The sequence below is a fragment of the Mustela erminea genome, chromosome 10 (assembly GCF_009829155.1).
Source record: "Mustela erminea isolate mMusErm1 chromosome 10, mMusErm1.Pri, whole genome shotgun sequence".
NCBI classification, from domain to species: Eukaryota; Metazoa; Chordata; class Mammalia; order Carnivora; family Mustelidae; genus Mustela; species Mustela erminea.
The window spans coordinates 16,701,654-16,717,901 of record NC_045623.1 but is presented as its reverse complement, the minus strand read 5'-3'; the positions used below and the strand labels follow the sequence as shown (position 1 = coordinate 16,717,901).

The window sequence follows — 16,248 nt, the reverse complement described above, 5'->3', positions numbered from 1 at the left end:
TCAAATAAATAGATAAAATCTTTGGGGGAAAAAAGTGGGATTGCTGGGTCATATAGTAAATGTATGGTTAACTTTATAAGAAAATTCCATACCGTTGTGGCTATGCCATTTTACGGTCCTGCTGGCAATGTAGGAGAGTCACTGTATTTTTAATTTCTTATATTGCATTTAGTTCTAAGACATTCATTGCATTTTTAAAATAAATTCTAGTTTTCTGTTGAAATACTGTATCTTTAATCTGTTTAGTCCATCTTTTCCTGTTTTCTTTAACATAAATATGTTATTTTTAAATTTCTTTTCTGTTAACTCCCAACATCTGGATGGTCTTGGGTCAACCTCTTATTTTTTAACTCCAGTATAGTTTGACATGCAGTGTTATGTTTCAGGTATACAGTATAGTGATTCAGTAATTCCATACATTACTCAGTGTTCATCATGATAAGTACACTCTTAATCTCTCTTACCTATTTTACCCATCACCCTACCTACCTCCCCATGGTAAGCATCTGTGTGTTCTCTCTAGTTAAGAGTCTGCTTTTTGGTTCATCTCTTTTATTCTTTGTTCATCTGTTTTATTTCTTAGATTCCATGTGAATTAAATCATGGTATTTTTCTTTTTCTGACTGACTTATCTCACTAGCATAATACATTCCAGCTCCATCCATGTTGTTTCAAATGGCAAGATGGTTTTTTTAATGTCCAAATAATATTCTGTTGTATATGTATACCATATCTTCTTTGTCTTGGGTCTGCATTTATTGACTATTTTATCACTTTGGTATTGATCACTTTTTTTAAGATTTTATTTGTTTGACACAGAAATTTGTTTGAGAGAGACACAGTGAGGGAGGGAATACAAGTAGGGGGAGTGGAATAGGGAGAATCAGGCTTCCCGCTGAGCAAGGAGCCTGATGCAGGGCTTGATCCCAGGACCCTGGGATCATGACCTGAGCTGAAGGCAGATGCTTAATGACTAAGCCACCTAGGTGCCCCTCACTTTTTTCTGTCTTACATGATCAGTAATATTTTAGCATACTTGCAGAGACTCTAGATGATGTTCTCTCTGCAAAGACTATTGATTTCTGTTCTGGCAGCCATTTAATTTGCTCATAAATAACCTTAATTCTGTTGAGACATCATGCCAGGTGCTGTTAGGATGAGTGTATTTCCTTTTGTACTTAGCTCAAAGACAGTCCTAGTACTGCACATCTGGGATGTTCACTTGGCACTCTTCTTTGAATCAGAGAATACCAGTATTTTCTTGGCATTAAGACCCCTCTGAAATCCCTGTCTAGCATTTAGCGTCCCGGCAGTTGTTCTGTGCTAGGCCTTTAAGAGTTTTGCCCTTTACACATGCAGCTTAGCATTTGGCTAGGGCTCCAAAGGCAATGCCTCTTTGAGTTACATCTTCAAGTTATGTTGTGACTGACTCTTTCCCTCTAGCACCTTGCCTCCCAGACCCTACCTCAGTAGCCGCAAACTCTTCTCTTTTTCCTCTGTCTAGAGAGACTAGTGCTTTTTACTTGATCTCTCTATCCTTTTACCACTTTTGGAAAGTGTCCCAGGGAAAAGCCAGGATGAGTGCTAGAATCACCTGGGCTTTCTTTTGCTTAAGTATCTTAACTGTGAGCTCTTTTTCTTATCCATTGCCTGAGAGTTGTTGTCTTATTTATTTTGTCCAATTCTATTTTTATTTATGGGGAGAGAATAATTTTGATATCAGCTACTTTATTGTGAAACTGAAAGTCTCTTGAATGTGTTTTTTTTAACTTGCCAGATATTTAGAAAATTAGCAATATAACTGCAAGATTTAAAAATTGTTATATGGAGGGGTACCTGGGTGACACAGTCAGTTAAGCATGTGATTCTTTGTTTCAGCTCAGGTCGAGATCTCAGGCTTATGAGATTGAGCTCCACTTTGGACTCCACACTCAGCATGGAATCTACTTAAGACCCTCCCTCTCCCTCTGCCCCTCCTCTCCGGGCATGCGCTTGCATTTTCTCTCTCTCTCTCTAAAATAAATTAATTAATTAAATCTTAAAAAAAAAGAAAAGAAAAAAAGAAACCTTGAGGGTTTTGAAGGGGCGGGGGGTGGGGGCGGTGGGGTGGGAAGGGGAACAGGTGGTGGGTATTAGGGAAGGCATGTATTGCATGGAGCACTGGCTGTGGTGCTAAAACAATGAATACTGTTACGCTGAAAAGAAATAATAAAAAAAAAAGAAGAAGAAGAAGAAGAAGAAATAAGAAAATATAAAAATTGTTATAGAATACCTGAATTATAAGTTTGCTTTAAAAATGTTTGACTTCTTTTTCTAGACATCGCTTAGTGCTCTTACCCAACTGATGAAAAAGATGCCTCATTTCCGTAAACAGATTACAAAGGTAAGCAATATTGTGTATGAGATACTTTACCATTTTTAGTTTATTAGTCTGTCCACTTCTATAGTCAGGTTTAGTAGTGGGTGTCATGGAATACTTGGTGTTAGTTATACTCTAAAATTTTACTCTAGGTCTGAGAAATTTTCCAAATATCTAAGCTTCTCAGTAGTGTTCTTTGTATGTAATCTATACTCATCCAAATCCAGCTTCAGATTTTTGTGTCTTTGTCTTCAATAGCCAGACAGAGAATTTTGTATTTATCAACTTAAGAAAATGCAACATTATATTAACCAGCAGTTGTTGTTCTACTTGGTTCTTTCAGAGTTATGTATTAGTAGTTAGGAGCAGTTAAGCCATGTTGGCAGGTAAACTATTCTTTTTGCTGTGTCAGTCTTTCCTGTGAGTCATTATAAGTCATTTTTTATCATACAGCACCCTAATCAAGGACCAACAATGTAATTTCAAAAACATTTTTCTGCTGGGCTTTCAGGACTTAGCTTTTTTTCCCTCATTTTTCCTTCATTTTCAACACTCTTAAACACATATTCATATTTTTGCTCTCTGTTGATTAGCCCCTGTGGACCATATTAATTCTCACTTAATTCTTACTTTTTCTTCTTTCTTGGGCTATTTTACTTGTTTTTCATGGTACCTCCTTTTTGCCTCAGCCCATAATTTCTTTCAGGCCTATCTCAAAAGTTTAATATCACTTGCACAAAAAGGAATTAAACTACTTTAAGCAATTGAATTCTTTTGTTTTTTTTTTTTTTTTTAGCAAGTTGTCCATCTTAACTTAGCAGAAGATTGCATGAGTAAATTCAAACCTAATATAGAAAAGCTCTGCAAAAGTGAACAGGTATGTACAGAGTAAGAAATAACCTTTGTCATCATAAATTTCCGGATTGAACTTTGTAAGGTGTACTAAATTGCAGAATCTCTCTTAGAAGGGGGATCAATTAGGCAGTATTTAAATACATAATTTCCAGAGCAGCTGAGTGGCTCAGTCAGTTAAGCATCTGACTCCTGATCTTAGTCAGGTCTTGATCTCTACAGGGTTGAGTTCAAGCCCCATATAAGGCTCCACACTGAGCATGGAGCCTACTTAAGAAATAAAAATAAAGGGGTGCTTGGGTGGCTCAGTCGGTTAAGCATCTGCCTTCGGCTCAGGTCAGGTTCCCAGGATCATGGGATCAAGTCCCACGTGCGGCTTCCTGCTCAGCAACGAACCAGCTTTTCTCTTTCCCTCTGCTATTCCCCCTGCTGGTATTCTCTCGCCTCCTCTCTCTCTGTCAAATAAATAAATAAAATCTTTAAAAACAAACAAAAAAATAAATAAAAAGAAATACATCACTCCCCACCAGCATTTTCAGATAGCTATAAGTAGTATCACAGTAAGTAGTCCCTCCTAATCTGTGATTGTGCATTTCTGGTTAAATGTCATAATTTTAGGGATTGGAACATTATTTCAGAATACCTCTGATTGTCAGGCCTTTCTGAGTAGGGGCAGCATTTAATGCAGCACTTTGCAGTGTACTGCATTGGCGCATTTTACTTGTTTTAGAACCCCCCCCCCAACATAATGTCAAAAATGTTTAGACCAGTGCTAAGAGAACTAGAATGCAAGCCCTATGTAATTTTATTTATTTATTTATTTATTTATTTATTTATTTTGAGACAGAGAGAGCATGAGCAGGGGAAGGACAGAGGGGGAGGGAGAGAGAATCTTAAACTATAGGGACTCAATCCCATGACCCTGAGACTATGACCTGAGCCTAAATCAAGAGTCTGAAGCTTAACCAACTGAGCCACCTAGGCACCCCAAGCCATATGTAATTTTAAATATTGTAGTATAGTTGACTCTTGAACGAAGATCAGAGGTACTGACCCCCCACAGTAAAATATCCATGTATAACTTTTGTCCCCCCAAACCTTGACTCCCCCCACACTAATAATGTTCTGTTGACCAGAAGCCCTCCTGATAAGCAGTTGATTAACAAATATTTTGTATGTTATATGTATTATATACTATATTCTTATAGTAATGTAAGCTAGAGAAAATGAAATGTTTCTTTAAAAATCATAAGGAAGAGAAAATACATTTAAAGTGCTATGCTTTATCTATTGAAAAACCCATGTATAAATGGATCTACACACTTCAAATCTTTGCTATTTAAGGGTCAATTATAGTCACATCAAAAGGCAAAAAGAAACAAAGGTAGTTAATTTTAATAATCTATTTGACTTAACGTAATGCTTTTGAAATCTTATTTCAACATGTAATCAATATAAAAATTATTAGCAAAATAATTTACATTCCTTTTTTACACATCAGGTCTTCAAGAAACTTAGCGTTTTCACTTATAAGCACATCTTAATTCAGGCTAGCCATGTTTCAAGTGCTCATTAACCATATGTAGCTCAGGGCTACCATATTAGCATAGGTTTAGATTAATTAGTTTCTCTCTGAATTATTTTTTTACTTTTTATATTTTGTAGAATTTGTAGTTTACCAGTGATGCCTACATTGGAAGTATCATCAATGTTACTTTAAGATGTGGCAAGATTTAAGATATCTTTTTAAAGATTTTATTTTTAAGTAATCTCTACACCCAATGTGGGGCTTGAACTTACAACCCTGAGATCAAGAGATCATGCTGTACTGACTGACTGAGCCAGGAGCCCCTGGATTTAAGATATTTTTAACTGAAAAGTGAATTTGGGTTATAGGTCACTGACTATATTTAATTGTCATTAAGGACCTGGCACTTGGAACTGATGCAGAAGGACAGAAGGTGAAAGATTCTATGCGAGTACTTCTTCCAGTTCTTCTCAACAAAAGTCATGATAATTATGATAAAATAAGAGCGATTCTACTTTACATCTTCAGTATTAATGGTAATAGAGACTTTATTTCATCAATATACTAAAATACTCAGCTCTAAAATCCCTTTATAATAAGTAATTTACTATTGATCATAAGAGAGTCTTAGAAAATTCAAAGGTAGTAGCTGACATTGGGTAAGATAAAATATAAGGAAAAATAGGAAATTGGGAGAAGACCAAAGGGTATATAATTTAATGTTTGCTTTTTCTTTAATAAGCTTTATATTCATGGGTACCACCTGAAACCTAGACATGATTGTGGTAACAGTTATGTGACTGTACACTCGTATTTTTATCTAAGGAACCACGGAAGAAAATTTGGACAGGTTGATCCAGAATGTCAGAATAGAAAATGAGAGCGACATGATCCGTAACTGGAGTTACCTTGGTGTTCCCATCGTCCCCCCAGTAAGAAATCTCACATTCAGTATATATTCATATCGGTACATATGTAGTTGTTTGCATTAAAAATGTTTTCTTATATGGGAATCCACATAGTCTTCTTAATTTCACTCTATAAATTCGGTAAGTAAAAAATTTTTAATTTTGTTTTCTTTTCCATATGTGAGTATTTGGAAAAATGCATTTTTCTAGTAAATTTATATCTTATGTCTTCTGTTACAATTTGCTCTTTTGCTTTTTTCTCTGATTCCCTTTATAGCAAATTTTGAAAGAACTGTGTTTAGAATCTCTTTCCCATCAAGTTTTATAGAACTTTTGAGTAAATATATACTGTTACACATTTTTATCTTTAGAGCACAAAATATGGTGAATTTATGTGATTCCATCTATTCAGATTTTTTGAGCAAGCGTTTCCACTCTTAGTTGTTTTTTTTCTTTTTAAGATTTTGTTTATTTATTTGAGATAGAGAGTGGGTGAGAGAGAGAGAGCATGAGCCAGGGGGCGGAGGGAGAGGAAGAAGCAGACTCCCCACTGAACAGGGAGTCCAGCATGGTGCTCAGTCCCAGGACCCTGAGATCATGATCTGAGCCAAAGGTAGACACTTAACTGACTAAGCCATGCAAGTGCCCCTCCACTATTAGTTTTTACTTGTATTTACTTTAATTTAAATACCTTTTTAAGAAAATGTAGTGAGAGAATATTACTAAATAAGATTAAAGGTTTTAAATTTTTTTCCTCTATTTGTATTAGTCTCAACAAAACAAACCGTTAAGAAAGGATAGGTCTACAGAAGAAACTTTTCAACTCTCTCGATGGACACCTTTTATCAAAGATATTTTGGAGGTACAGTTCATTAAATTTTACTTATACCCTAATTGTGTTCTGTACAGTATTCTTTACTTTTTGTATGTTTATCAGTCTGAGATATCTGTTAGTCAGGAATTTCTGCAGTACTGGGAGGGTTCACAAAAGAAGGCTGTATCTGGGGTCAAGAGAGGAAAAGAAATTTGAAAATTCTTTCCTTGAAGATCTCAAGTAAACTTACACACTGACTGACTCAAAATAAATAAAAGTAAGCATACATAACTATCTTGTGAAAAAAAACCTGTTTTAAATAACTATATGTAGCAGAAGTGTAAATAATTTATTTGAATGAAAGTTCAACAAAATAATATTTGCATATGACCACTGTTAGAAAGTGTTAGACTCCAGTATTCTTGGAAAAAGTGTGTTATTAAACTGTAAATTGTAAACTGTAGTTTGCTATTCTATCCAACAGATGGGTTATGCCTTTAGTACTGTTTGCTTTTAGAAATACTCAATTATGGGAAATTAGAAAATGATTAGTAAAAGTGGTATTATGAGAATAAAATTATGACATTGGTTCTTCAATTATAATAATACAGTTTTATTTATTCCAGTTTTCCTTTGTCTCAAACCTGTTTACTTTGCTTTGGGAACTAAATGTGTGTAATTTAGGACTATGATTTTCCTGTTTTGCTTGGCTAATTTTATGTCATCCACACATTCTTAATAATAGATGAAAAGTTTAAAGAATCTAGATAAGAATCTAGAATCAACATAAGATTTTTTTTCTCTTCCCATAACAAGGATGTAGCTAAGTAATCTTTCTTGGATAGTACTTTTGAAATAAGAATTGACTTCCTGAACCCTGTACTGAAGATTTGCATGTTAATTTAAAAAAAAGAAAATCCAGTTTTGGCCCAGTGACATTCTCAGCCTTTAGGATTTCTCCTGAAACTTGGTTTCTTCTTGCTTCTTACAATTTTAATGAAATATTCATGGACTACTGAGTACCTTGTGCTCATTCCTTATGCCCACTTACTAATAATACCTTTTACACTGCTGTGCTATAAAGCAGTGGTCGCCAAACTGTTTTAATCATGCATACTTAACCATAAAAATTGTGAACATGAGCTTGTACTGTCATTATTTGCAAACTATGTATTACTGTACTGGTGAAGCATAATCTTTATATATAGCACATATACGTATATCATAAAATGTAACTCTAAAGCAGAACATTTTTTTTTAATGGAAAGGAAAACTCTCTCATCCCATTGGATTGTTTTGATTACCCCTAGGTCAGGGATGCACAGCCTATTTTAGAGCCACTGCAAAGAAGGGCCAGGCCTGGACTCTCCAGTAGCCTAAGAGGTATGTCAGGACTAGGATGGTATTTAGAAACCCCTAGCACTCTAGAGATAAAAGGTTTTGATAAGGTCTCTGCAATCCTTTACACCAGTATGGAGACCCTGCAAATGAGGAAATGTAGACATTCACTTAATACTGGTTTAATAAGTAAGTAAAGGATTGCATTAATTTTTGAAGCAAGTAAAGTTTAATAAGTTTCAGAGAGAGGGCTAACCTTATTTTATTAAATATTTACATATCTTTAGGTTCCTTAATTGTAAACACAAGTTTTGAGTCTTACGCAAAATATACAAATTTTGAAAATCCTAGAATGTACGTTTTTTTAAATGGTGTTAATTCTTTTCTTCTCTAGGATGCCATTGATAATAGATTAGATTCAAAAGAATGGCCATATTGTTCCCAGTGTCCAGCAGTATGGAATGGCTCAGGAGCTGTAAGGTAAACCTATCAATGAAAGCCAGTGAAATTTTCATTATGATATTGCAAACTAACAACTGAAATGGTACCAAAGTAACTCTTACATTGGCAACTCTTCTGGAAGCATAGTCACTAAAGAGGCAGTTTTTCTTTAACGGTAGCCTATTTTAAATGAGTCCAGGTAAGCAGTATGAAAATGTACTTTATCATTAAAAAAAAAAATGAGTGCCCTACCTTATGCAGGAGTGTCATCTCCCAGCCCCTCCCTACTTTGCACAATACCAAGGCTTTGTCTCTTTTGTTCATTAAATAGGTAAACACCCAAGTCCCTTGTTTGCTAAGATTAGACTAACACTCCATAAGGCAGGCCAAGACTCAACTCAGTTTACCACTCTAGTTTTAGCTTCCTCTTTATTGCTAACCTTTGGAGATTTCTCTTATTTGTTTACTTTCAGCTGTGCTTTTAAGAAGAAGTTCACTCTTAAAAATGAAACAAGATGGTACCAGAGAGGGAGACAAACCATAAGAGACTCTTAAGCATAGAAAACAAACTGAGGATTGCTGGAGGGGAGAGGGGTAGAGGGATGGGTAACTGGATGATGGACATTGGGGAGGGTATGTATTGTAATGAGCGCTGGGTATTGTATAAGACTGATGAATCACAGACCTGTACCCCTGAAACAAAGAATATATGTTAATTAATTGAATTTAAATTTTAAAAAATTTAAAAAATAAATAAAAAGTTCACTCTTACTTAACCAAAACTTCTATGTGCGTTCTAGAGTAAAATTTTCAGGATCTAGGACTTTAATTGTTATTTTTATATCTATCAAAATGTAAAACACTGGCACAACATATTATACCTGTATATGAAACTAATTAAATATAATCCCATTGCCCTAAAATTGCTGTCCAGAAATTTAATTCAGAAATTTAAAAATTGTTAGTCACATAATCGTTTTGAGCAGTATTATCTCTTTTTTATTGTTGTTCTTAATCTATTTCTCTTTGGAAAAAGAAATTTAAAAATGTATTTATATTAGAGAAAGAGTGTGTGGGTGTGCAAGAGTTGGGGCGGGGACAGAGGGAAAGAATCTTAGGCAGACTTCCCACCGAGCACAGAGCTGACCCAGGGCTTGATCTCACAATCCTGAGATCATGACCTGAGTCAAAATCAAAATTTGGATGCTCAACCAACTGAGCCACCCAGATGCCCTTGAAATAGTTTTTAAACCAAAATTGCACTTTTAATGTCTCGTTGAGTTGCTTTATATGGGAATCATGAGTGTATCTTATTCCTGTTTCATCTTTCAACACCAGTTACTGATTCTCTTTACTTTCTTCCTGTTGTTTACTCCCTCTTCATTCCTTAAGATGGCAGATGGAAATTATCTAGACAAGAGCATAATTTAAAGTTTACCATGGGATCCTACATTTCAGGGTCTTAGAGGTCCTCTAGAACATGGTTTCCAAAATGGCTAGCAAGATGATTTTAGGGGGATATTTATTTTTACCTAAAAAGGGGAGAAATTAAGTTTTATTAATATATACCAGTATACATACATAATTTATAAACTAATATATATTTTTAATAGAAGTACATAAATTTTTATTTTGAAATACTTTTCACATAAAAGCTCAAAATTTTTACCAGTGGAATATGAGAACAAAAAAAGTGATTCCTGTGATCTCGAGCAGTGCTACCCTGTAGAACTTTTTTGCAGTAATGGAAATGTCATATGAGTAGCCACATGGAGCTGTCAGCTACTTCATATGTGACTAGTGTGACTGTGTTTTTAATTTCACTTAATTTTAATTAATTTAATTTTAGTCTCATGTAGCTAGTGGCTACTGTATTGGACAGTGCTATAGAGCCTCTGGGGGAGGAAATGATAGAAATATTAGCTCTTATTTATTGAGTGCTTCCCTTGTACCAGATTCCATGGTTCATGTATCCTCTGCATTATTTCATTTAATCCTAAAAACAACCCTTGAATATTAGAGAGAGGTTTAGTAACTTGCCAAAAGTCTTACTGAATTAGAAAGAAGCAGAATCAGAGTTGTAACCAGGTCTTTTTTTAACAGCTTTATTAAGATGTGATTGACTTAATAGCAGTATATGTTTAAGATCTACAGCTTGGTGTTTTACTACATGTATGTTGTAAAATGACTACCACAAGCTAATTAATAATCCATCACCTCCACAGACTTACTACTTTCTTACGTGTGTGTGTGATGAGAAGGCTTAATTTAATCATTTAAGATCTACCCTTTTAGCAGATTTCAAGCATACAATATAATTTTTGTTAACTATAAGTCAACATGCAATACATTAGATCTCTAAAGTTTATTCATCATGCATAAGTGAAACTTTGTGTCCTTTGGCCGACACTACCTCATCCCCACCCCCTCAGTCCCTCGCAACCAACATTCTGTTCTCTGCCTTGTGAATTTGACTGTTTCAGATTCCACATAGAAGTAAGATCATGCAGTGTTTATCTTTCTGAGTCCAACATAATTTCACTTACCATAATGTCCTTCAGGTTCATCCAGGTTGTTGCATTTGGCAGAATTTCCTTCTTTTCTTAATTTTTTTTTTTAAGATTTTATTTATTTGAGAGAGCATTCGACCATGAGCACAGGCTCGGGAAGGTGTAGAGGGAGAGGGAGAAGCAGGTTCCCCACTGAGCAGGAAGCCTACCTCAGGGCTCAGTTATAGGACCCAGAGATCATGACCTGAGCCGAAAGCAGATGCTTAATTGAGCCACCTTGGCACCCCTTTCCTTCTTTTTTTTTAATTAGCAATAATTGCGCCTTGGATAAACCTCATTGGCTATGATACTGCCACTGCACAAAGCTCCTTCTTTTTTTTTTAAAGGCTGAATAATATGGGGTGCCTGGGTGGCTTAGTGGATTAAAGCCTCTGCCTTCAGCTCAGGTCATGATCCCAGGGTGCTGGGATCGAGCCCCATGTCGGGCTCTCTGCTCAGCAGGGAGCATGCTTCCCCCGCTTCTCTCTCTGCCTGCCTCTCTGCCTACTACTTGTGATCTCTGTCAAATAAATAAAAAGAAAAAAATCTTAAAAAAAAAAAAAAGGCTGAATAATATTCCACTCCATATGTACGTTACATTTTCTTTATTCCTCTCTCCACCAGTGGGTGTTTAATTGTTGTTCCATGTCTTGGCTACTGTGAATAATGCTGCAGTGAACACAGGAGTGCAGACATGTCTTCAGTACCTCCTACCGTCCTACCTCACTAAGTTCCAGCATCAGGTGTCCCAGTACCACATTGGCTCCAAATCTGTACCTATGCTTACCTCCCTGTACCTCTCGAAAACAGAACTGACACTCCTATTTCATATGAAGAAGTAAGAGAACTTGAGAAGTCTATGACTTTCGGAAGTTAAAAAAAAAATGGGAGTGGCACTGAAACAAGAGCATTTTTAAGACTTCAGAAAGTCAGACTTTTGGGGCACCTGGATGGCTCAGTCAGTTAAGCATCTGACTCTTGGTTTAGGCTCAGTTCATGGTCTCAGAGTCCTGGGATCAAGCCCCACGTTGGGCTCAGTGGGGAGTCTGCTTGAGTTTTCTTTCTCTTCCTCCCTCTGCTCCTCCCCCGCTACACTTGTTCTCTTTCTCTCTCTCTCTCAAATAAATAAATCTTTTTTTTTTTTTTTTTTAAGGTAAGTCCTAGGGGCGCCTGGGTGGCTCAGTGGGTTAAGCCTCTGCCTTCAGCTCGAGTCGTGGTCTCGGGGTCCTGGGATCGGGACCCGCATCGGGCTGTCTGCTCGGCAGGGAGCTTGCTTCCCTCTCTCTCTGCCTGCCTCTCTGCCTATTTGTGATCTCTCTCTCTCTCTCTGTTGAATGAATAAATAAAATCTTTAAAAAAAAAAAAAAGGCAAGTCCTAGACATTTTAGGTATATAGAGTGTCAGCTCTGTTTTGTGGGTAAAAATCCTGAACTAAGTTATATGTGATATGCCCAAACTCTCTATTAGGTCAGACTTAAACTTGAAGTGGGGCTGTCCTACCTAAGCTGTCTTGGTTCTCTGGTCATACTATAGTTAATTCATTTCCATAAAATCAGGGTAATTGGTGCCAAATTTGAGTTTGCTTGAGTTGGGCTTTTTAAAAATTCTCAAGTGGGTGCCTCAGGTCATGATCTCAGGGTCCTGAGATTGAGCCCCACAGTGGGCTCTCCGCTCAGTGGGGAGCCTGCTTCCCCCTCTCTTTCTGCCTGTCTCTCCGCCTACTTATGATCTCTGTCAAATAAATAAATAAAAATCTTTTTAAAAAATAAAATAAAAATAAATTTAAAAAACCCTACAAGCACTATGGTTTTGGAAATGTTTTTAACATGTTTCTGTGTGTCCATTTTTTAGTGCTCGCCAGAAACCCAGAACTAATTACTTAGAGGACCGAAAAAATGGGTCAAAGCTGATCATTTTTGTAATTGGAGGAATTACGTACTCTGAAATGCGTTGTGCTTATGAAGTTTCTCAGGCACATAAATCCTGTGAAGTTATTATTGGTAAGACATTTTTTCCTCTTTTCAGTTTTTTTTAAACAAACTAAATGCAGAACTTTATGTTGTAAGTTACATGTAGGTCTAAATTGTTGAATGCAAAAAGTCTTATTAATCCTAGTGTGTTTTATTTGATGTACTAGAGTTTTTTGTGGTTGACTTTTTTGGTAATTTGATTTTTAAATATTCTGATTTTGAGGGAATGGCTTCAAAATGCTGTATTATTTAGATATTATTAGATATGTCCTTTAAAATATTATGTTCTAGTCTTGCCCTTATTATTAAACTTTTTTTTTATTTATTTTTATTTTTTATTTTTTATAAACATATATTTTTATCCCCAGGGGTATAGGTCTGTGAATTGCCAGGTTTACACACTTCACAGCACTCACCAAAGCACATACCCTCCCCAATGTCCATAATCCCACCCCCTTCTCCCAAACCCCCTCCCCCCAGCAACCCTCAGTTTGTTTTGTGAGATTAAAAGTCACTTATGGTTTGTCTCCCTCCCAATCCCATCTTGTTTCATTTATTCTTCTCCTACCCACTTAAGCCCCCATGTTGCATCACCACTTCCTCATATCAGGGAGATTATATGATAGTTGTCTTTCTCCGCTTGACTTATTTCACTAAGCATGATACGCTCCAGTTCCATCCATGTTGTCGCAATGGCAAGATTTCATTTCTTTTGATGGCTGCATAGTATTCCATTGTGTATATATACCACATCTTCTTTTTTTTTTTTCCTTAAAGATTTTATTTATTTATCAGAGAGAGAAGGGGAGAGAGCGAGCACAGGCAGACAGATTGGCAGGCAGAGGCAGAGGGAGAAGCAGGCTCCCTGCTGAGCAAGGAGCCCGATGTGGGACTCGATCCCAGGACGCTGGGATCATGACCTGAGCCGAAGGCAGCTGCTTAACCAACTGAGCCACCCAGGCGTCCCTATACCACATCTTCTTGATCCATTCATCTGTTGATGGACATCTAGGTTCTTTCCATAGTTTGGCTATTGTGGACATTGCTGCTATAAACATTCAGGTGCACGTGCCCCTTCAGATCACTACGTTTGTATCTTTAGGGTAAATACCCAGTAGTGCAATTGCTGGGTCATAGGGCAGTTCTATTTTCAACATTTTGAGGAACCTCCATGCTGTTTTCCAGAGTCAAACCTCCAGTTTTGATTGTCAGCATATCCATGTATCGCACAAAGTAGACAAAGTACTAGAAGTGGTTTACTGAGCATGCTGTGCAATGGAGGAAGGAATAAGATATTGTGGTGTAGGCAGATTTCAGGAATGTGTCTTATAGAAATTTTGTTAAATTGTCCCAAGCTATGACACTTGGCAAATTTGAGAGACAGGGCAATATAATTAGCCAAGGAGAATCTACTTAACTGCTGGCCTCTGAAAATTTATCTTTTCTCCTACCAGGTTCTACACATATTTTAACACCCAGAAAGCTTTTGGATGATATAAAGATGCTGAATAAACCCAAGGATAAAGTCTCCTTTATTAAGGATGAATAATGATTTTTTTTGGAGATTCTTATTAATAGGTTCAACTAAAATAAATCAAGACAAGTTTGCTATCATGTAATTTAAACAATGTAAATATTTTGCGGAATACTGATTTTTCAAATATATTTCTTAAGGGACTTTATGGTTACATATCATTGGATTTGCCATTTTTAATAATTTAAATAGTGTCGCTGCTTTGTTGATGATGAGAGGAAATGTTAAAATGCTTTCTCAAAGGAAATTTTTCGCCTCTGGAACTGAATATATTAGAATTGTGGGTGATTCTTCATAACTACCTATGTACATACTAATTACCAGATACTTATCTGTCTTATGCTCAAATATAGTTTTTTGGGAAAGAATGATTTTAAATGAAAAGGCTGTAAAAGTAAAAACCTGTAAGTGTGTGTGTCATAGAATGATTTTCTGTAAGTGCAGTTTTTTTTTTCAATTTAAATTGATAATTTCTTTTATGTGTAAAATAATTCTGTCATTAATAGAAATAGAATAATTTCACAGTGTTTACTGTCTTCCCAGATACTTCTAAAGAACACAGTTTTATATAATTTCAAACTCATGTATGTTTAAAGCAGAAAACCAAAAATAAGTGTGAATATTCTAAGAGAAAATAAATGTATAGTTACAAAAGTTACCTTTTGGGGGGGAAGGGGAGTAAGGGGAAGTTGGGAAGTTTAAAAGTTCTAAATCAGAGAGTTACAAAAAAGGAAAAGAATGCACCATAATCTTCCTATCAAGATAGCACCTATTGACTTTATAAAAACAATATAATATTTGTGTAAGGTTGGATAATAAAAGGATATTTCTGCACATGTGTTATGCAAAGGGAACATCTTCATTTCAAATCTCTTTTTTTACCTGGCCTCATAGTAGCCTCACGATTTTATGTATTACTCATCTTCAGAGTTTTGCTCTTACATATAATGCTGCCTTGTTTGGATACATACCTTTGCAGACACTCACAAATACTTCTATAATATAAATTTCTAGCAGTGGCATAGCCGGTCAAAGTATGGGCCCAGCACGCTTCCTCTGCACTACTCTGCTTAGCCAGTCAAAGTATTTGTGCATTTAATATAGTTGACTTTTTAAAGCCAAGTTTGGGGGTGTTGACCCCTGCCCCCACACCTCAACCATGCAGTTGAAAATCTGTTGAAATACTGTTTATCCCTCAAAAACTTTACTACTAATAACCTGCTGTTGGCGAGAAGCCTTACTGAAAACAAAGTAGGTTAGCACAAATTTTGTGTTGTATATATTTTATATTGTATTCTTACAATAAAGTAAGAGGAAAAAAATGAAGAAAATCATAATACATTTACAGGGGCGCCTGGGTGTCCCAGTTGGTTAAGCGACTGCCTTTGGCTTAGATCATGATCCTGGAGTCCTGGGATTGGTCAGGCTCCCTGCTCAGTGGGGAGTCTGCTTCTCCCTCTGACCCTTCCCCCTCTCATGCTCTCTCTCTCATTCTCTCTCTTTCAGGTAAATAAATAAAATCTTAAAAAGAAAGAAAGAAAATACGTTTACAGTATTGTACTGTATTTATCCAAAAAATCTGTGTATAAGTGGACCTGTGCAGTTCAAACCTGTGTTGTCCAAGAGTCAACAAGTTGATGGATATCACCATTTTAAATTTTTATGTAGAAAAACCCATCGCTTTTCCTTTTTGGCTTCTGAATTGTATGTTGTACTTAGACATAACCTTTTTTCTTTAAGATTTTATTTGAAGGAGAGACAGTGAGAGAAGGAACCCAAGCAGGGGAGAGGGAAGGGGAAGAGCAGGCCTCCCTCTTAACAGGGAGCCCAACACGCACAGCTCGATCCCAGAATACTGGGATCATGACCTGAGCCAAAGGCAGACACTTAACTGAGCCACCCAGGTGCCCCTAGAAATAACCTTTTACAACTAAAATGATAAATTCACTCATCGT

At 36.3% G+C, this 16,248-nt stretch overlaps 1 protein-coding gene and 1 pseudogene across 2 annotated transcripts in view; one reads left to right on the top strand and one right to left on the bottom strand.

The window, feature by feature from the left end:
- Nucleotides 1-15,127, top strand: part of STXBP3 (syntaxin binding protein 3) — a 57,144-nt gene extending 42,017 nt beyond the window's left edge. The window contains exons 12-19 of one of the 2 annotated variants that reach the window (XM_032301538.1): nt 2,318-2,383; nt 3,156-3,236; nt 5,137-5,275; nt 5,565-5,671; nt 6,417-6,509; nt 8,194-8,279; nt 12,641-12,789; nt 14,214-15,127. In XM_032301538.1, the coding sequence (XP_032157429.1) occupies nt 2,318-2,383; nt 3,156-3,236; nt 5,137-5,275; nt 5,565-5,671; nt 6,417-6,509; nt 8,194-8,279; nt 12,641-12,789; nt 14,214-14,308 (816 nt within the window). In that variant the 3' untranslated portion in view covers nt 14,309-15,127. Of the gene's footprint in view, nt 1-2,317; nt 2,384-3,155; nt 3,237-5,136; nt 5,276-5,564; nt 5,672-6,416; nt 6,510-8,193; nt 8,280-8,713; nt 8,811-12,640; nt 12,790-14,213 lie in introns of those variants that run through there. The other variant, XM_032301539.1, reaches the window with a different exon arrangement.
- Nucleotides 10,985-11,117, bottom strand: LOC116568320 (annotated as a pseudogene).
- Nucleotides 15,128-16,248: the final 1,121 nt, after the last annotated feature.